The sequence below is a fragment of the Canis aureus genome, chromosome 16 (genome assembly GCF_053574225.1).
Source record: "Canis aureus isolate CA01 chromosome 16, VMU_Caureus_v.1.0, whole genome shotgun sequence".
Taxonomy (NCBI): domain Eukaryota; kingdom Metazoa; phylum Chordata; class Mammalia; order Carnivora; family Canidae; genus Canis; species Canis aureus.
The window spans coordinates 13,175,427-13,197,376 of NC_135626.1; the positions used below are offsets into that span (position 1 = coordinate 13,175,427).

Below are 21,950 nucleotides of genomic sequence, written 5' to 3' on the forward strand. Positions count from 1 at the left end.
CATTGAGCCACCCAGGTGCTACTCTTTTGGGTTTTCTTTTTTTTTTTATTTATTTATTTATTTATTTATTTTTTTTTTTTCTTTTGGGTTTTCTATGTACAATATCATTTCATTGGCGAAGAGGGAGAGTTTGACTTGTCAATTTGAATGCCTTTTATTTCTTTTTGTTGTCTGATTGCTGAGGCTAGGACTTCTAGCACTATGTCAAATAATAGTGGTGAAGGTGGACATCCCTGTAGTGGGGGAAAAGCTCTCAGTTTTTCCCCATTGAGAATGATATTTGCTGTGGGATTTTCATAGATGGCTTTTAAGATGCTGAGGAATGTTCCCTCTATCCCTACACTCTGAAGAGTTTTGATCAGGAATGGATGCTATATTTTGTCAAATGCTCTCTCTGCATCTATTGAGCAGATCATATGGTTCTTGTTTTTTCTCTTATTGATGTGATCTATCACATTGATTGTTTATGAGTGTTGAACCACCTGGGGACAAATCTCACTTGGTCATGGTGAATAATATATTTTTTTAAATTTTATTTATTTATTCATGAGAGACACAGGGAGAGGGAGAAACAGGCTCCATGCAGGGACCCGGATGTGGGACTCAATCCCGGGACTCCAGGATCACGCTCTGGGCCAAAGGCAGGCGCTAAACCACTGAGCCACCCAGGGATCCCTGAATAATCTTCTTAATGTTGTGTTGGATCCTATTGGCTAGTATCTTGGTGAGGCTTTTTGCATTCGTGTTCATCAGGGATATTGGTCTATAATTCTCCTTTTTGGTGGAAGTCTTTGTCTGGTTTTGGGATCAAGGTAATGCTGGCCTCATAAAATGAGTTTGGAAGTATTCTCTCCCTTTCTATCCTTTGGAACAGCTTTAGTAGAATAGGTATTATTTCTTCTTTAAATGTTTGATAGAATTCCCCTGGGAAGCCATCTGGCCCTGGACTTTTGTGTCTTGGGAGGTTTTTGATGACTGCTTCAATTTCCTTGCTGGTTATTGGCCTGTTCAGGTTTTCTATTTCTTCCTGTCTCAGTTTTGGTAATCTGTAGATTTCCAGAAATGCATCCGTTTCTTCTAGATTGCCTAATTTGTTGACATATACCTGTTCGTAATGTTTTTAAAATCATTTGTATTTCCTTGATATTAGTTGTGATCTCTCCTCTTTCCTTTGTGATTTTGTTAAATTGAGTCTTTTCTTAATTTTCTTTTTAATAAGGCTGGCTAATGGTTTATCTATCTTATTAATTCTTTCAGAGAACCAACTCCTGGTTTTGTTGATATGTTCTACGGTTCTTCTGGTCTCTATTTCATTGAGTTCTGCTCGAATGTTTATTATCTCTTTTCTTCTGCTTGGTTTAGGCTTTATTTGCTGTTCTTTCTCCAGATACTTTAGGTTTGAGGTTAGCTTGTGTATTTGAGTTTTTTCCAATTTTTTGAGGGAGGCTTGTATTGGGATGTATTTCCTGCTTAGGACTGCTTTTGCTGTATCCCAAAGATTTTGAATGGTTGTATTTTAATTTTCATTAGTTTCCAGGAACATTTTTAATTCTTCTCTAATTTTCTGGTTGACCCATTCATCTTTTAGTAGGATGCTCTTTAACCTCCATGTGTTTGAGTTTCCTCCAAATTTCTTCTTGTGATTGAGTTCTAGTTTCAAAGCATTATGGTTTGAAAATATGCATGGTACAGTCCCAATCTTTTGGTATTCGTTGAGACCTGATTTGTGACCCTGTATGTAGTCTATTCTGGAGAAAGTTCCATATGCGCTTGAGAAGAATGTGTATGCGATTGCATTTGGATGGAAAGTTCTGTATATATCTGTGAAATCCATCTGGTCCAGTGTATCATTCAAGGCCCTTGTTTCTTTGGTGATATTCTGCTTAGAATATCTGTCATTTGCAGCAAGTGCCATGTTGAAGTCTCCTACTATTACTGTATTATTATCTAAGTATCTCTTTACTTTGGTTGTTGATTGATATACTTGGTAGCTGGTAGCTCCCACATTAGGGGCATAAATATTCATGATTGTTAGGTCTTCTTGTTGGATAGACCCTTTAAGTATGATATAGTGTCCCTCTTCATCTCTTACTACAGTCTTTGGGATAAACTTTATCTGATATGAGGACTGCTACCCTAGGTTTCTTTTGAGGACCATTTGAATGGTAAATTGTTCCCCACCCCTTCATCTTCAGGCTGGAGGTGTCCTTAGGTCTAAAATGAATCTCTTGTAGACAGCATATAGATGGGTCTTGCTTTTTTTTGGGGGGGGGGTCTTGCTTTTTTATGCAGTCTGTTACCCTGCATCTTTTGATGGGATCATTTAGCCCATTCATGTTCCAAGTAACTATTGAAAGAGATGAGTTTAATGTCATCATAATACCTATTCAGTCCCTGTTTTTGTGGATTGTTTCTTTGGGTTTCTTCTTTCTTTTACAGGGTCCCCCTTAGTATTTCTTGCAGACCTGGTTTGGTGGTCACATATTCTTTCAGTTTCTGCACACTGTGGCACCTCTTTATCTCTTCTTCTATTCTGAATGACAGCCTTGCTGGATAAAGTATTCTTGGCTGCATGGTCTTCTCATTTAGTACCTTGAGTGTATCATGGCAGCTCTTTCTGGCCTGCCAGGTCTCTGTGGAGATGTCTGCTGTTAATCTGATATTTCTCCCCATGTAAGTTAAAAATCTCTTGTCTTAAGCTGCTTTAAGAATTTTCTCTTTATATTTGAAATTTGCAAGTTTCACTATTAAATACTGAGGTGTTGAATGGTTTTTGTTGACTTTTCTGGGGAGGGGGTTCCTCTCCATCTCTTGGATCCAAATGCCTGTTTCCTTCCTCAGATTAGGGAAGATCTCAGCTATGATTTGTTCAAATATACTTGTGGTCCTCGCTCTCTCTCTCTCTCTATATATATATATGCCTTTTCTGAGATTCCAATAAGATGAATATTCTTCCCTCACGAGCTTTCCTTTATTTCCTGAAGCCTTTACTCGTGGGCTCTTGTTTTGTTTTTCTCTTTTTTCCTCAGCTTCCTTCCTTTCCATCAACTTCTCTTCTGTGTCACTCACTCTCTCTTCCACTTCATTAACCCTAGCAGTCAGAGCATACAGTATAGACTGCATCTCAGTTAAAATATTTTTAATTTCAGCCTGATTAGATCTCAATTCTGCAGTAAGAGAATCTCTAGAGTCCTTTATGCCTTTTTCCAGAGCCACCCGTAATTTTATAATTGTACTTCTGAATTGTATCTCTGACATGATATTTAAATCCACGTCCAGTAATTCTGTGGCAGAGAGTATTACTTCCTGTTCTTTCTTTTGTGGTGAATTCTTCCTTCTAGTCATTTTGTCAGTGTAGAGTGGCTGTATGAGCATGCAGAGTCAAAAATATCAACTACGACCTAAGTAAAATACACCCTAGATGATTCCAAAGAGGTCAAAGACCAGAAAGTAAAAGAAAAAGAAGAACAGAACAAAATAAAACAAAAGGACTACTATAGTGATAAATTTTAAAACAAAATAGGGGGATCCCTGGATGGCTCAGCCGTTCAGCGCTTGCCTTTGGCCCAGGGTGTGATCCTGGAGATCGAGACCCGGGATTGAGCCTTGCATCAGGCTCCTTGCATGGAGCCTGCTTCTCCCTCTACCTGTGTCTCTGCCTCTCTCTCTCTCTCTCTCTCTCTCTCTCATGAATAAATAAATAAATAATCTTTAAAATTTTTTTTAAAAAACAAAAACAAAAAACAAAGGAAAAAAGGGGGTGCTGAGGAAGTGGTGGTGGAGAGAGAATATAGTCTCCCCAAGGGAACCTAGAGGGTGATCCTCTTGGTTCTGAGTGTATTTTGTTCTGTATGTTAGAAAATGCTCATTTCCAAATTTAGATAAAGCAGTAAAACTTATATAAAGCCCCAACATTGACCACAAGAGCATAAACAAGATAAAAGAGGGGGGGCAGAATGGGAAGGAAGAGAGAATATAGTTTCACAGAATGAACCAACACAGTGTTCCACTTGGTTCTGGGTGTATTGTGGTCTGTGTGTTAAAAGGTACTAACTTCCACCAAGTAAAACAAAATGAGACAGAAAAAAAGAAACACAAAAAACAAAAACTCATGACTCATGTATCTACCAAAATTAAATTGAGTATGTTGAAGGGAATCTAAAAATGAAGAATATACCTAAGACATGTAATTGTAGAAATATTAAAGCCAAAAAGGAAAAAGGTTAAAAATGAAGAGTTGGTAAAATATAGTAGTTAAGGCAGGAAAAGAGAAAAAAAAATTAGAAAATTTTAACCTTAAAATAAATGAATTGTAATGAACAAAACCTCTAGTTCTGTATACTATTCCGTGAGTCCTGGAGCTTGCCAGTGCTGCTTGGTCAGTAGACTTGCTCTTCCCCGTCCTTCCAGCTGGGCTTCTGGGGGAGGGGCCTGCTGCGCTGACTCGCAGGTGTGTGCACCTGGCAGAGCTGCCCCGCCCCTACTAGGTGCCGGGCTCGGTGGGAGCAGTTTACTCCGGGAGGCCTTTGTTCCCCGGCGGCCCTGAACGGTGGAAAAAAGAAAGAAAAAACAAAAAAAATGGCGGCGTCCAGATCTCCAGCTCCGGAGCCAAGAGCTCCCTGGGAGCGCCAGAGCGCGGTCTCCCGGTGCGCGCTGGCCTAGGTGCCCCCGGGGCAGGCGCGCGTGCGCGGATCTGCACAGATGAGCGGCAGGAGAGTTCTCGCCGTGCTGTGCCCCCCGGGTCGGCTCTCCTGAGGGCAGCGGAGGGCAGCGGAGGGCAGCCGGCTCTGTCCACTTTGGTGCCCTCGGATCCAGGGCCCTGCGCCGCTGGACCTGCGCTCCTGGGGCCTACCCCTCCCACAGGGAACAGAGGACGGCCGCCTCCATCCGTTGCCCGGCTCTAGGGGCTGGGGAGCTCCGCAGCAGCCGAGCAGCCGAGCAGCCGAGCAGCCGAGCAGCCGAGCACCCGAGCACCCGAGCACCCGAGCACCCGAGCACCCGAGCAGCCGCTGGCCTCTCCCACACCACGTGCCCCCGAGGGCTGCGGCGCTCCAGCCCTTTACCGGGATCTGACCGCGGTTGGCGCTGAGCTCCCCCCGGGGGGCCCCTAGTCTGACTGTGTCTCTGGGAATCTTGCGGCTCGACTGCCCCTCCTGCGATTCTGCCTGCCCCATGTCCCTGCTGAGCACTTTCCAGTCAGGGAAGACTCAGGCGTGGATTTTTAAAGTTCCCACTTGTCTGCAGCTTGGCTTTCCTGCCGGTTTGCCCGGCTCCCCGCGGCTCCCCTCCCCTACTTTCTTCTTGGCTTTCCTGCCTTATCAGAAGCGATCCTTTCCTCTCTGTAGCATCCCAGCTCATCTCTCTTTATGCCTCAGGTTGAATTCATAGGTGGTCAGGGTGTCTTGAAGGTTATCTAGGCAAGTCTGTGGGACCCGATGAATGGAGGACCCCTACCTACTCTTTTGCCATCTTGCCTCCTCCGCTGTTGGGATTGTTATTTTGCTGTGGAGTTTTTATATATTATAGAAACTAGTTCTCTTTCAGATATGTTTTGCAAATATTTCTCCTAGTCATTGACTCCATGGACTTGACTTATACCCTTCACCTGATCTTTCACAGAACAAGCCTTTTTTTTTTTTTTTTTAACAGAGCAAGCATTTTAAATTTCGATAGAGTCCAATTTATCAATTTTTGCCTTTTTGGATTGGCCTTTTGTGGTCAAGTCTAAGAACTCTTTGCGTAGTCCTAAATTCTGAAGATTTTCTCTTGCTTTTTTTTTTTTTTTTTTTTTAAGATTTTATATGCAAGTCCATGATCCATTTTGAGTTAATTTTTGTATAAAGTGGTAGGGTGGTAGGTTTGGTTAGATTCTCTCTTTTTCTCTTCCCCCTTTCCCTACCTTCTTCCCTTCCTTCACTTTTTTTTTTTAAGATTTTATTTATTCATTCATAGAGACAGAGAGAGAGAGAGAGGCAGAGACACAGGCAGAGGGAGAAGCAGGCCCCATGCAGAGAGCCTGACGTGGGACTCGATCTAGGGTCTCCAGGATCATGCCCTGGGCTGCAGGCAGCGCTAAACTGCTGGGCCACCGGGGCGGACCCTCCTTCACTTTTTTTGAACTTATGAATGTCCAGTTCCTCTAGCACCCCTTGTTGAAAAGGCTATGTTTCATCCATTGACTTGCTTTTGCACCTCTGCCAAAATAATTGGGTGTATTTCGTGTGGGTCTGTTTCTTTCTTTTTCTTTCCTTTTGAAAGCAAGCTCTACATCCAACGTGGGGCTTGAGCTCAAAATCGTGAGACCAGGAGTTGCATGCTCCACTGACTTAGCCAGGTAGATGCCCTGTGTGGGTCTGCTTTGTTCCAATGATCTATGTGTCCCTCTCTACCAATACTATGCAACCTTCATTATTGTAGCTGTGCTGTAGAGTAAATCTTTTAAAGCAGGTAGACTGATCTTTCCTGTTTTATTCTATTTTGGAGAATTGACATCTTTACAATGTTGGGTCTTCCAATCCATGAGCATGGTATAGCTCTCCATTTTTGTAGATTATATTTGATTTCTCTAATCAGCATTTTGTAGTTCTCAGCATACAAGTCCTGCATACATTTGTATGCCTTCTAGTTCCTTTTTGTGCCTTATTGCACTGGCCAAAACTTCTACCATTATGTTGAATAAGAATGGGGAGAGCAGACATATTTCTCTGCTCCTAATCCTAGGGAAAAAGCATTCAGTTTTTAACTGTTAAGTGTAAAATTAACTGTAAGTTTTTCTGTTTTTTTTTTTTTTTTGTAGATGCCCTTTATCATACTGAGGCAGTTCCCCTATTCCTACTTTTCTGAGGGGTTCTATCATGCATGGGTATTGAATTTTGTAAAATACTTTTTCTGCATATGATAATGTGATTTTTTTCTTTAGCCTGTAATATGGTGGATTATATTGATTGACTTTTGAATTTTGAAACAGCTTGAGCGTAAACAGGAATAAACTCCATCTAGTCATCATGTATAATTATCTTTATATTTTCCTTAATTCTATTTGTTAATATTTCATTAAGGATTCTGGTATCTATATTCATGAGGTCTTTTGGTCTGTAATTTCCACCTTTTTTGAATTGTCTTTGTTTGGTATTGGTATGAGGGCAATATAAGATTTAGGAATGAATTAGGAAGTAATTCTATCTCTTCCATTTTCTGGAAGAGATTTATGTAAGTGGTATTATTTCTTTTGCAGAGAATTGATACATTTTGGTACCATTGGTACAAATTATGCAATCTAAGTCTAGAGATTTCTTTCATGGATTTCTTTTCAAATACCACTTTTGTTGAGATATAAGTCATATACCATAAAATTCACCACTTTAAAGTATAAAGTTAATGACTCTTGTATGTTCACAGGGGTGTGTGGCCATCAGCATTATCTAATTTTTGAAGATTTTTGTCAAGCAAAAAAGAAACCCTGTGTCCATTAGCAGTCATTCCTCATTCTTCCATCCACTAGCCCTTGGTAACCACTAATACATTTCTGTCTCTATTAGTCTATTCCAGACATTTCCTATAAATGGAATCATATAATATGTGGACTTTTGTGTTTCTAAGGTCCATCCATGTTGTAGCAAGTATCAGTATCTCATTGCTTTGATTATCAAATATGATTTCATTAAGCAGATATGCCCTGATGAAAATTTAGGTTGTTTCAACTTTTTTACATTATGAATCATGTTACTATGAACCAATATGTACAAGTTTTTGTGTGGAATATGTTTTTAGTTCCCTTAGGTATATGCCTAGGAATAGAATTGCTAGATCATATGGTAACTTTGTGTGTAACCTTTTGAGGAGCTGCCAGACTGATTTCCACAGTGGCTGCAGCACCCTATATCCTACCAGGAGTGCACAAGCACTCTAAATCCTCCACGGTCTCATCAACACTTGTTATCATCTGTCTTTTTAATTTTAAGCATCCTAGTAAAATTAAAATTTAATTTTAAAACATCCATTTATTCATTCATGATATAAGTGATTTCTATTATTTTCTTTACAGTGTTTTATTAGTTTCAGGTGTACAATATAGTAAGTTAAGAGTATGTTTCCTGGTTTGTCTTTCTGTTTCTTTTTTTTTTTTAATTTGCTCATTTGTTTTTTTGTTTTTTTTTTTAAATTCTACATACGGATGAAATAATATGGTATTTGTCTTCTTGGACTGGCTTATTTCACTTAGCTTAATACTCTCTATCTGTGTGGTTGCAAATGGAGAGATTTTATTCTTTTTTATGGCTGGATAGTATTCCATTGTGTGTGTGTATGTGTGTGTGCGTTGCATGTGTATAATCTTTATCATTCATCCATCAGTGGACACTTGGGCTGTTTCCATATCTTGGCTATTTTAAATACTGCTGCTATAGACATTGGAGTGCATGTATCCCTTTGGATTAGTGTTCTTGTATTTTGGGGGTAAATACCTAGTAGTGCAATTGCTGGATTGTAGGGTAGTTCTATTTTTAACTTTTTGAGGAACCTCCATGCTCTTTCCCACAGTGGCTGCACCAGTTTGCGTTCCTACCAACAGCGCATGAGTGCTCCTTTTATTCAACGTCATCAACAGCACCTGTTGTTTCCTGTTAAAATTTATTTTTTTAAAAAAGATTTTATTTATTCATTCATGAGACACACACACACACACACAGAGAGAGAGAGAGAGAGAGAGAGAGAGAGAGAGGCAGAGACACAGGCAGAGGGAGAAGTAGGCTCCATGCAGGGAGCCCGACGTGGGACTCGATCCTGGGTCTCCAGGATCAGGCCCTGGGCTGAAGGCACCACTAAACCACTGAGCCACCGGGCTGTCCTTAAAATTTAATTTTAAATTTAACCAAACAACCATGAAGTGAAGTGGTGTTTCATTTTGGCTTTGATTTGCATTTTCTCTAATGACTTATGATATTGAGCATCTTTTATGTGCTTATTGCACCACTTATATGTCTTCTTTGGAGAAATGTATATTCAGATTCTCTTCCCATTTTAAAATTGGTTAATTTGTCATTTTTTTATTGATTTGTAATTTTTCTCTCTATATTATGCTGCTAGACCCTTATCTGATATATGATGTGTAAATATTGTGTCATATTCTGTGGGTTATCCTTTCACTTTCTTGATAGTGTCACTTGAAGTGACACAAATGATTTTTATATTGATGAAGTCTCATATTTCTATTTTTTAAAAGATTTTATTTATTTATTCATAGACAGAGAGAGGGACAGAGAGAGAGAGAGAGGCAGAGACACAGGCAGAGGGAGAAGCAGACTCCATGCAGGGAGCCCAATGTGGGACTCGATCCCACATCTCCAGGATCAGGCCCTGGGCTGAAGGCGGTGCTAAACCACTGAGCCACCTGGGCTGCCCTCATATTTCTATTTTTATTTTCTCCATTGTGCTTTTGCTGTTATAGCTAAGAATTCATTACCTAATCCAAAGTCATGAAGCTTCACTTCTGTATTTTCTTTTTAGGAGTTTTCTAGTTATTGTTCTTGTCTTTAGGTCTGTGAGTATTTTTCAGCCTTCTCTTTGTCCTGTATTCTGCTATTCTGAGGACATGAATGTTAGATCTTTTGTTAATAGTCCCACAGGTTGTTGAGATTTTCTTGTTTGTTTTTGTTTTTAAATCCAGTTTCTCTCTGCTTATCAGACTAGGTAACTGCTCTTGTTCCCTTTTACTGTTGACTGATTTTTTCCCCCTTCTCCTCCATTCTGATGCTGTGCCTTTCCATTTAGATTTTTATTTTGATTATTGTGGTTTTCAGTTCTAAGTTTTCCATTTGGTTCTTCTTTATATCTTCTACTTGTCTGCTGATACTATTTCTTTGTTGAGACTTTCTATTTTTGAGTGTGTTTCAACTGTGTACATAATTGCTCTTTAAAGCATTTTTATAATAGCTGCTTTAAAGTCTTTGTCTGATACTTTTCTCATCTCTGTCATCTTAGTGTTGGCAATATGCACCAGTCGGGGTTCTCCAGAAATACAGAACCAGTAAGATGTGTATATATGTATGTGTGCATACATAGATATGTATGAAGAGAGAGACTGACCAATTGATTAATAGAAATTGGCTCTTGTGATTATGGAGGTTGGTAAATCTAAATCTGCAGTTCAGGCTGGCAGGTTCAAGACCTGGGAGAGATGGTGTTATGGTGCCAGTCTGAAAGCCAGCAGGTGGAGACCCAACAGAGCCAATGGTACAGATGAAGTCTGAAGGCAGTCTACTAGAGAATTTCCTTTTACTCGGAGGGGAGTTGTTTTTTTGTTTTTTGTTTTTTTGTCTCTTCAGACTTTCAACTGATTGAATGAGGTCTACCACCTTATGGAAGGCAATCTGCTTTACTCTATCAATTAAGATGCTAATCTCTTCTAAAAACACATTTACAGAACCACCCAGAATAATATTTGACCAAATATCTGGAGACCCCATGGCCCAGTCAAGTTGACACATAAAATTAACCATCATGGCATCTATTGATTATCTTTTTTCATTCAGTTTGTGGTTTTCCTGGTTCTTGGAATAGCAAATGAGTTTCAGTTAAAAATTGGACACTTGGTATCATATCATGAGACCCAGGCTATATAAAAGTCAAAAGATCTGGGAGATGCCCTTCCTTGCATTCTGTTTTTGGATCATACATGAGTGCTGGCTTCTAGCTTAAGCCAGGCACATGGTAAGAACTGTTCCTGGGGAACTTGTAGGCTTGCTCTTGATATGGGGGACATATGGCATAGGGCTCACTGCCTCTGAGCTATGGAAGCTACTATAGACAGATTAGATTTGGGCCTGGGGCCTGTGGGCCCCATTCAAGAGAAATGTCTTTAGAGCTAACTGGTATGTCCAGTAGCCTGGGAAGAATGAGGAAGGTATCTAAGCGGAGGCCAGGCATGCAGCCTTCCAGGTATCTTGGAAGTCTTTGGCTCCCTGGAACAATTCCTTAGCTTTTTAGCTTTGTTGGGCAGTGACCAGGAGTGCTAATTGTCCTTGGTTCTTTGAGAGCTCCAAGACATCTCCAAAGAAAGCTCTGTGGGGCAAGGGTAGGCAGATTTCATGTGGGCCCTACCTGGACCCCCCAATATCTGAATTCTCCCTGCCTAGGCCCTGCCAAGTGTTTGAGGAGGGGTCAAGGGCACATCTATAGCCCAGGCTATGTGTCTTGTCCACCTGTTTTTCCTCATCTCCTTTTTGCTTGCAGACAAATGATGCAGCTGGCAACACTTGGAACTGGCTCTACTTCATCCCTCTCATCATCATTGGCTCCTTCTTCATGCTCAACCTGGTGCTGGGTGTGCTCTCAGGGTAAGAGGCCCTGTGGGCTTGTGTGCTGCCTGCCTGCCCCTCTGTGTTCTCAGGCTAAGGGGACAGGTGGTAGAGTCAGACATGGGCATGTGTGATGTCGGGGCCTGGCCTGGCCTCATGGCCACCCTTTGTGGTGGCCACTCCCACTATCCTGAGCTCTGGCCAGCCTTTCCTCTGTGCTACTATGCTGACTCTCTCTTGGCCTCCTTACCTCCATCTCACCCTTGGCCTTCACCTTGGCCCCTGATGATGGTGGAGGGGCTGCTCCTGGATCTCACTGGGGTCCATGGTGGGGTTTGCTGGCAGCCCTGGTGCCTAGAGGATCTTCCCTGGTAGAGTGGAGAGTGAGGAGCAGCCCTATATCCTGTCTATAGTGGTCACTGGGATCCCCACCCTAGCTTTGGCCCCTGGCTTGCTCCTCCTCTCCAGATACCTTTCTGTGCTGAGCTCCTACAGGAGAGAACCAGAGAGGGTGAGGGGTTGGGATTCCTTCCTGAAGGGAGGTGGTTCCTGACCTCACAGTGGGGCCACTGACTACAGACATGCTGGTGCTTAGGGGCACATGGGGCTGGTGTTTGGGGATTCCCCCACTTCCACCAGTCTGGGGAAGCTGTGTAGGGAAGGCTTGGTCTGTGCTCTGTCACCACCTTGGTATCATACTCCCTGTAAGGCTGGAGAAGAACATCTCCATCCTGCCCACCCTGAAGATTCCTGCTCAGGTCCAGGGCTTCTGAGGTAGGCTCGGGGAGAGCCTGGTAGATCCACGGGGCCTAGAAAGGAACAGCCATTGAGAGGACAATGGTTGGAGGCCAAGGCCTGCTTGCTTTGACTCTGGAATGTGTCCTTAGCCTCCATCCTGTCCTGTAAGTGGTATGTCACTGGCATGTCTTTCCGAGCACCTCCATAGGGACAGGCAAACCCACAGCCCAGTGGATGCATATAGAACTTCTCGTCTGATGGAATTGCATGATTTGAGCTGCACAGGGAATCCAGAGGAGGCCTGGGACTCAGATAATGCTCAGGAAAGGGCATTTACATTGAGACCCAAAGGGAGACCAGCAGTGAATGTAGCAAAGGAGGGGAAAGGGTGTCCCAGGCAGAGAAGAGCTGGAGTAGAGGCTTTGGGCTACCCAGAAGGACACAATGTGTGCTGCAAGGGTGCTTAGAGCTGGAACCAGAAGGTGTGGAGGGGAGAGGGTGCTGGGGCTGGCAGACGGCAGTCTTGTGTGGAGCGTGGGCTCTGTGCTGAGGACAGTGCACAGTGGGGAGGTGGTAGGAACATGAGTGGGTTCATGGTGAGCTGGGAGAGCAGCCTGCTTGGGGTGGCTTTGTGCGGCTTACCCTGAAGAATGTGCAGAAAGGACTGAGGGGTTGAGGCTGGGTGGCTCCTCACTGAGCAGGGCCATGAACTTTGTGGCTTCCCAGCCTCTTCCCACCTGTGAGCATCCTGGCCTCTGAGGATGGGGTGATGTGGGATGGTTTTCCCAATTAGTCTCAGCTGAGCCCTCCCTTGGCCATCCAGGCCCAGCAGAGGGACTCCCAGATTCTCCTTCAGGTGTGGGCAGGCTTGGGCACGGCAAGGCCCCTAGTCAGTGCCTTGCCTGTGGGCCCCATGCTGGCTGCACTCCAGGCTGCAGTAATTAGACTCGGCCTCTAGAACCAGACTCGGGGAAAGCTTACCGTGCAGGCTCGGTCCAGCCATGGCTCTGCGGACTCTGGGCAGGAGCTGCTGGGAGGCCTGGGAGGGAATAAGCCCTGTGTTCCTTCATGCCACAGGCTGTCATCCCCAAAGCATCTGGGAGGAGCAGGGTCAGTAATTTCTCTTGTGGCTTTTCCTAGCAGTGAGGACTGAGGCCCAGGGAGGACAGGCTGTTGGCTGCCATGTAAGAAGTGGCTGCTCTGTGCAAGGCAGAGATGGCTGCAGCGTTTTTTTGCTGGGGGCTCTCAGACAGACTCAAGCGGTGTCACTGTGCTACGTCTGCCCCCCTGGCCCGCCTGCCCTCATCAGGCTAAGGCAGAGAGCCTGGACAGAGGGGAGGCGCCCTGTGTCGCTGCAGATTCGGGGCTTGGGAGGGATGGGAGGTCCAGGCAGGAGCTGGCTCCTCTCATTGCCAGGGTTGCCATAACTCGGGCCCTGGTAGACACTGGTCATGGGCTTGGGTCAGTGCTGGCCAGAGCCAAGCTCTCTCTTTCTTGCCGTGGCTGTGTGGCCTGCTGGGCTCTAAGCCCAGAAGCTGCCTCTTCTGGAGGAGAAATAGTCATTCAGCTGAGAACAGACATCACTGCTTTGGTGTGGGGTGTGCCCATCTGTCCTTTGGGGACCTGGTCTTGTCCCAAGCCTGGGCTGAGAGGCTTGCCATGCTGGACACAGGGTGCATGTGTGCATGGGTACTGCGGTGTTCTCATGTGCCTGTAGGAGCCTACAGGCTGGGCTGGGAGGCTGGGCTGGGGTGCTGAGGACGAAGGTGGGCAGAGATGTCTCTCCTGGTCACTGTGAGCCTTGCAGCTTTGGCTGAGGTGGCTGCAGGGGCTCTGGAATGTTTTCCTTCCATGCCTGGCTCACCCCCATCCAGTCCCTTCTGGCTCCATTCCTGTCAGCCTTTCCCCTCCCAGCAAGGGCTCCGGGTCTGAACCAGCAGAAGAAGCAAAGTGCCAGTCCTTTGGGCAGTTCTCGCACAGAAGTTCTCTGTGGGATGGCTGATGGCAGGACCCAGCCTCGGAGGGTGTGCCCTTGGCCTCTCCTTGTCTCTGGCACCCACTCTGGGGGCTGAAGTGCTATCCCTGTGCGGGAGGATCTGAGGAAGGAGGGGTCAGGTTGGCAGAGGCTGTGGTGATGTGGCCTCCTGGGCCCCGTCTGCCTCTGTCGTGGGGCTGGTGGCTGTGCTCACACTCACCTGATTTGCTTACTTTTCCGGCCCCTGCACAATACAGAGAGTTTGCCAAGGAGCGTGAGAGGGTGGAGAACCGCCGGGCATTCCTGAAGCTCCGCCGCCAGCAGCAGATCGAGCGGGAGCTCAACGGGTACCTGGAGTGGATCTTCAAAGCCGGTGAGCACCAAGGGCTGCTGCTATGCTTGTGGCCCCCCCACTGTCAGGGCCCTGGGGAGGGTGACGCCAGAGTAGGGGAGGGGTGCTGAGACGTCTGAGGTGTGTTCTTATGTGGCTCTGGGGACGCTGGCCTTTGTAATGGAGGCTTCTGGCCTGGCCCAGCCGAGGGCTAGTTTCTGCCTGTCAGACTCCAGTGCCCTGCCCTTGACATGAGCCTGCCCTGTGCTCCGTGCCCTGGGGTTCTGACTAACCCCCCCCGCCCCGCCCCAGACCAGCATTCCTTCCTCCATATGGGGCACCTGCTGTGCTTTGTCACCTAGTGGCTGCTCTTGGGGGCAGGGGGTGATGGGAACATGGAAATAGGCCAAGCCCCCCTCAGGGCACTGTCTGCGGGACACGTAGAGGGCGTCTGTCCTAGTAGGAGACGCTCTGCCATGAGCCCCACAGGCTGCTGGAGCTATTAGGGCTGAGAAGGTGAGATCCTGCAGCAGAGGGGCACCTTCATCTTTGTGTGTTTCTGGGTAGCGAGCCCCGGTTGGGGGTAGGGACGGGAAGGCTTCAACCTGAGGCTATGTGTCACTCGCAGAGGAAGTCATGCTGGCCGAGGAGGACAAGAATGCGGAGGAGAAGTCCCCCCTGGATGGTAGGTGACCACTGTCAATGCTGTTAGCAAGATGTGTGTGCATGCTCGCACAGGCGATGCATGATGCTCTTGCTGCCATCTGTCACATCATGCACGGTCCTGGGTGGAACCCTATCTGGAGGTCAGTGTGTGCTCCTGGGGGCTTGTGTGCAATGGACCAGAGTGCATGCAGCTGCTGGGGGGCTCAGACACCTGCAAAGTGTCAGCCTGGGACCCAGAGGAGCCCGTGCCCACAGTATGGTCCCGAGAGCTGTGTTGTCCAGTGTACTTGTAAGTGCGCTGCAGTCACATACAAGTGAAAGTCCTGTTCCTCGGGCTCACCCACCACATTTCAAGCGTCCCATAGCCAGATGGGGCTCGAGGCTACTATGTTGGTCACTATAGATGTAAATCATTTCCATCATTGTAGAAAGTTCTGTTGGGCGCTGCAGCTTCTAGAAGCTTTCCATCAGGTTTAAGCCAAGCTGCATCTGTCTGCAGGGCTCAGGATGATAGGGCTCCCATGCAGCCCTGAAAGGACCCCTGGCAGTCTGGGGCCACTGAGACCAGGGCAGCCAGTGTGGCCATAGTCACCAGTCAGGCTACTAGCACAGCCTCAGTGGCGGGAAGGCTGTCCTCTTTTTACATCGATGCAGAGGCCAGAGAGGTTGGCCATGTCTGCCATTGCCTCTGTAGAACCTGCAGCTGGAGCTTTAACTGGTCTGTGCTGGCCCCTCCGCAGGCCTGACTGGTCCCTGCTCCCACCTGGCCTTGCCGTGTGGGCTGCTGGATGACTGGCTGCAGCTCTGGCCTTGGCCTGATCTCCCTGGGAGCTGGGGCTTCCCTCTGGCAGCAGTGTGGAGAAAGGGAAGGTGGGATTCCACGGCAAATCCCTGTCCCTTTTGCTCTAAAGACCCAGAGGGGCTCCTAGGGGCCAGGATGGGGGACCCCGGAAGATGGACACACCCTCAGCTCAAGGACAGCCCAGCCTTGACGGGGTCACCTTGTACTGGCTCATGCCGTCCCCTCTCCCCACCGTTGTTTAAAGCAGTGTTGAAGAGAGCAGCCACGAAGAAGAGCCGGAATGACCTGATCCATGCCGAGGAGGGAGAGGACCGGTTTCCTGACCTCTGTGCTGTTGGTGAGTCTCTGAGTCCTTCTAGCTGGGTGGTGTCTGTCCAGACAGGGTATAGAGGATGCACCTGGCTTCCTGCCTGTCCCCTGGGTTCCCCAGCCCTCAGGGTCCCTCCTTGCCTTCCTCCTGCATCCAGGCTCCTGGCAGCAGGGAGAGCACCCTCTGCCCTACTGTGTGTGTCCCACTGTCCTTCCCGCAGCCAGTGAGGGGGAGTATGTACAGCTCCTAGAAGTTCCCCTGCCCACTGCTGCTGCCCCTGGCTATGCTGCCCCTGGCTATGCCACCCCTGTGTGGACACTGAGCCTTGGGCCGCATGCACCCCACCATGGGGACCGAAAGGTTCTCCCAGCCCCTGCCTGCCATCCGTGCTCCTGGGCCTCTGGCTCCGTCCGCATCTCTAACAGTGGAAGAACAACTGTGGTTAGTTTCATCACTCGGAGCTGCTTTGGTTTCCATCCCGTGGCTGGTATGCCAGGTGTTTCCCACCAAGCACCCTGTTACTACATGTTCCGGGGCTCTCTGCCTCAGCAGTTGGAGAAGGGTGTGCGTGGCAGGGAGCAGCTCACTGAGGCACCGGGTCGTTCACTGTGCAACTGGTGTTGGTCTCCAGCAGTGAGTGCACCACGGTCAAGGTCTGCTCTCCTGGCATGGTCACACTTACGAGCACAGTTACTTGTGTGTCTATCAATCTATCCATGTCCTGTGTCTCCATCTACCAATCTATGTATCACTTATCATCAATCATCTATCAATCTATGTATCTATTGATTCATCACCTGCCAGTCATCATCTATCTATCTCCCTCTTTTTTTTCTCATTCAGGCCCACTGAGCACCTGGTGTCAGTAGCTTGGGATCTACCCATTTCTCACATAAATGTACACATGCACGTGCACATACACGCATGTAGAGTTCTGAGACCTTTGCATGTTATAGAAGTGTTTTCACACGGATTCTCAGTACGAGCTGGAGACCACACCCCCAGAAGCCTGACTGTCATTCAACCTCAGCAGCGGCTGCATAGTGCTCTGTGGGGTCACTATAGATCATTGGGCTGCTCTCTGTCCATGGCCATTAATTTATTTTTAGATTGTTTTATCTTCATCGTGAAAACTGAACCCTGTAAGCACCTGCGCTTCCTTCCAAGGGCTTCTGTCCCTGCAGTGGCTCCTCACTCCTAGCATGCCCCCTCCAGTCCGTGCCAGAGCCACGTGTGATGTCTGCTGGCTTGACGCCACTTTGATGATGATAAAACGATGTTTCTTTAGGACTGCCATTCTCATTTCACTCACTACCAGTGATTTGTGAGTCTCTTTTCAAACGTCAGTTTTCTCATTGGAATCTGGGTTTTGGGGATTCTTCATATATCCTGTCCATTTTTCTTTCGGGCGGTTTGTGTTTGCTAATTAATAAGAGGCTAATGTGTGTGGTGGGTCGGACTTTTGTTACAATTTTTACAGATTTATCACGTAGTTATATTTAAATACCGAGTTTACCTAGTTTTTATTCTGATTTTGTAGCAATAATCGGAATGATTTTTTTAAAGTCTTTTTCTATGGCTTAGAATAATTTAATAACATCTAGCCAATCTGTTCTCCAGAGGTGAGATAAAACTGTGAACCCAAAATTAAAAGAAACTTGGACCAGTGTTATAAATCATGCTTTGTGAGGAAATCTTCCATTTCTTCAACGTTTCACACTCATTTCTGTAGAGTCACCTGCACTTTTCTCATCATTCTCTTCATCTGTCCTGTGTTCAGCTGTCACTGTGTGTTCATTCATTCTCTCAGCAGATTTATTATGAGCCCATGGTGTGTGGGTCTCTGTTCCCGATGCTGGGGCGACAGCATTGACCAGAACGACAGCGCCCCTTCCTCTCGTGGTTTTTCCTCCAGGGTGGCATCAGATCACAAGCAAAATAACAGGAAACGTATGCAGCGCATCACCCCCGGAAAAGGGCAGAGTTGAGAAGGGCTGGGAGGGCTAAGGGGCTTGGGCGTTTAATGAGAAAGGCCTCGGAAGGACCCTCGGGGACAGTTAGGGTCCTCGCCTCTGGGTCAAGCTGAAGGAAGCGAGGAAGTCAGAACATTCCGGCAACAAGCAGGAGGGAGCAGCACAGGTGGAGACCGTCAGAGAGGCCCGTGTGGCTGGAGAGGCTGGGGGCTCAGTGCCACGGGGATGAGGTCGTGGGAGGTGAGGGCCACTGGAGGGTGTGTGGAGGGGAGACGCTGCGGGGCCCCAAGGGAAGGAGGCGCGGGAGCCTCGGGGTCTGGGTGCTTTCTGAAGGCGAGCACACGGGGTGTGCCGCCCAACATGTAGTTGGGGGAGACTCACTCCCCCAGGGGTCGGGGCTGGACAGAGGCCTTGGGAGTGTGGGGGGCGCACCTGGGGGGCTGGACAGAGAGGCTGTGGAGGGGGCCTGGGGGCACACCCGGGGGGGCTAGACAGAGAGGCTGTGGGGGGGCTGGGGGCACACTGTGGGGCTGGACAGAGAGCGCATGGGGGGCTGGGGGGCTAGATGGAGAGGCTGTTGGGGGGCGGGGAAACACCCAGTGGTGAGGGTTTGGGCCTTTGGGGCCTGGACCTGCTACGTTGCTCTTGCTCTTCTCCGCTTGGCAAGCTGTGGTCTGGTTTACAAATTTGGATCACACATACCTGATAGGCCTTGACTATCACATAAAATCTCCCGATTTTACACTTCCTGTCTTAAATGTCATGACATCCACTTGGATCTTCATCAAGTTCTACATTATTTTGATTGACTTTATTATTACTTTCCCAATTTCTTCCAAACGTGCAACCTGTTCTTTGTCTCTTCTTTACCTGCGAGGACACAGAGGCGGTGCCGCCCCTCTGCCTGATGCCTGTGTGGTGGCCTCTCTTGGCCTAGACCGCAGGCTCCGCACTTTGCATCCAGTTCAGTTATCCGCCCTGCTCACTGCTCCCCTCCCCTGCGCCCGTGGTTGGAGCTTCTTCACTGCAGGGTCTTGTGTCCTTACTGACGGGATTCACCGTCCAGTCCGTGAAGGACTTGCTCTATTTGCCATCAGCCTGCCCCTGTGTGCCCCAAAGGTCAAGATATGACCTGCTCTGCCTCTGCCTTCCTGCCCCTCTCCCTCTTCCTTCCCTCCCGCCCTCCCTCCCCTCCCCACCCCCTTCTCCCTCCCTGTCTGAGGACTGTGGCCCTGGGGTGTCCTCAGTCTCTATGGCTGCTACTCCAGAACCCTTGGTCCTTATGGTTGCTGCCCTCGCAGAGGCGGCTGCTCACGCGCATGGGGTTGGTTTCAGAGGCCCTGTCCTGTGGCTTCCACAGCCTCTGCTCTCCTGGGTGCTCCTCTGTGCGGCCTCCTTCTGCTCTGTGCTGTTGGCCTCACCCCTGCTGGCAGGGTCAGGAGCCTTCCTTCACCCCTCACAGAGCGCCTTCCTGTTGGTGTAATGAGCTCATCTCCTTTTTGGTTTTGCACCTGGAATCCCAGTATTTTTGGTCCCATCTCCACTTGGCTCCTGTCTCACCCTGTGTCCCTCACGGTTTCTGCCCTCATTCAACACAGCTTATGCTTGTCCTTCAGGACTCTTCAGGGTTTTAAGACAGAAGCCCCTTTCCTTTCATCTGCTGAAGGGAATTTACTTTTTTCTCCAGAAAGTTTCTCCTTTCAGTTTTCTGTTGATAGGTTTGGTGCTATACTTCCGTCCCTGGGATTTTGCTTACTTTTCCTCCGCGGTCCCCAGCGGGGCCTCAGACCTCAGCAGTGGCTGGTTGGGGGCCGGTTGGGGATAGGTTGGGCATGGGCTGGAGAGAGGAAAGACACCTTCTCCATCTGTCCATATGTCCAAGCACGGCCGTGTCTCGGGCACTGGCTTGTCGCCCCTCAATCCACCCTGTCGCCAGCACCGTTGCTTAGGCCCATGTGCCAGCCCCCATGCCATCGTCCATTGACTCCTACCCAACCCGCGAGGTCCAGGTTACCTGCCATCTGTGTTTGAGTGAGGACTCTCTAGGTTGTGTAAGTAGTTGGGTATCGTGGGGAACTCTCGGGGCCTGGACAGTGAGGGTATTAGCAACGACCAGGATGACTAATGATGATGGAGACAGGTAGAAAGCTGTGTGCCCAGGGCAGGGGGGACAGGGCTTGTGTCTCTGTGGCTTGTTGTTGAACATCACTTTCATCATCCCATGCTGATGAGTGTAACGGCTGAGCAGGAAGGAGACACACATTTCTCCTCCGTCCCTTCACAGGCCTCTAGTGGGGTCACTGAGGGCAGGGATGGATCTTAGTCCTTCTGTCTTCTCACTGCCGCTTAGGGCCTGACACAAGACTGTACATGTTTGTGGAAGGGATGGGTGCAGGGCCAGCATAGATTTTGTGTTAACTAATGAACTCCCTTTTGAGCATGAGGGAAAGAGATCCAGATGTTGCGTTCAGTCGAACATCATTCTCACTCATGTTTCACTGCTGTCATTCACAGGTTGATTTGATTCTTGATTTATTCTAGCTTGATGATACGTTCTTTTCCTTGAAATAAGCCTTTTGATTATAAAGAATATACACTGATTAAGGTAAATATGGAAAACGCGCAGTGTGAGGAAAAGCAGTCCTAGTCTCTCACGGTTTTCCCTCCCAGAGCTACAGTTCTGACAGGACGTGTGTCCATGTACACGGTGGACCCCTGCTTTCACCAAAGAGCTGGGCCGGACTCACTGTCCAGAGCTGAGCTGAGCACACACTGGCTGCCTGCTGGGAAAGGCTGTCCTCCGGGGCCTGCACCTGTCTCCAGAGACCCAGTGCCTGTGTGGTGTGTGCCTGTATCTCCCTGTTCCCTGACCAAGTGGAGGCCAGGAGGCTGCAGGTCTCTGTCCTTAGTTGTGCCGTGGCATGTGTGTAGAAACACCTCTCCCTTGGGACGGAGCAGGGAGCACCTTGTGCAGTGCTGGGGCTCTCGCTCCCCATCCCATCCCTTGAAGTGTGCTGTGGGGGGATGGGCGGGCCTTCAAGAGCTAAGCAGGGGTGCATGGTTTTACACAACTGTGGCTGCAGACACCACTGGGTTTGCCTTGACAGGTGAAGCTGTGTGGTGGTTTACATGTGGGCTTGGGTGGGTTGGGGGGTCAGAAGCTGTGGTAGGGCAGCATTCCCGTGAGGCCTTTTGCATGGCAAGGGCTCACTGGTTCTTACTGGGCAGGTCCAGTGAGCCAGGTGGGGATGGCCATGGAGCCTCCCCTGGAGAACTTGCTGCTTGTCTCGCTGGCTATACGTGTACGCACAAAGTGGTTCATATGAGTCACATGTCCCCTTTACCTTCCTTCCCAGAGTGACCCTGTGTGTGCTCACAGGTGTGTCCCTGTATGATTCCATGAGTGGTTGTGTGTTTGACAGTGAGGTGGTCAGGGTGTGGGTGTGTGCTCTGCAGTGTATGTGTGTGACTTCGTTTCTAAATATCTCAGGAAGTGCTGGGACATCTGAGCCTGTGGGTTCTCCAGGTGGACCTGTGCATGGCTCTGCACATGTGGTCTTTCCTTGTCGGGGCTGCTTGCCTGCCTTCCTTGGGGCCCTACTGCCATTTTTGAGGAGGGAGTAGGTGTGTCTGGCTGTGGCCTTGGCACTTTGCAGCCCTTAGTAAGGCTGGCCAAGAGGTTTTGTTGAATGGGGTCACTCTGACTAATTGGCAGTGGCTGGTGGCTGGACATAGACTGTGAGGCTATGTCCTGGTTTCTCAGGAGGCTGTGATGGGGCCATGTCTTCCATGGGTATAGATGAGGTCTGGCATCTGGGGCACTGTGAGGGTCCTCAGAGGGCTGGCTGATGGATCCTGTCC

At 48.1% G+C, this 21,950-nt stretch overlaps 1 protein-coding gene across 4 annotated transcripts in view; it reads left to right on the forward strand.

Annotated features, from left to right (window-relative positions):
• The window catches only part of CACNA1B (calcium voltage-gated channel subunit alpha1 B), a 195,677-nt gene that overhangs the window by 48,220 nt on the left and 125,507 nt on the right, over positions 1-21,950 (forward strand). For 3 of the 4 annotated variants that reach the window (XM_077851631.1, XM_077851627.1, XM_077851628.1), the window contains exons 7-10: positions 11,230-11,333; positions 14,265-14,380; positions 14,967-15,023; positions 16,051-16,143. In XM_077851631.1, the coding sequence (XP_077707757.1) occupies positions 11,230-11,333; positions 14,265-14,380; positions 14,967-15,023; positions 16,051-16,143 (370 nt within the window). The remainder of the gene's footprint in view (positions 1-11,229; positions 11,334-14,264; positions 14,381-14,966; positions 15,024-16,050; positions 16,144-21,950) is intronic. The other variant, XM_077851629.1, reaches the window with a different exon arrangement.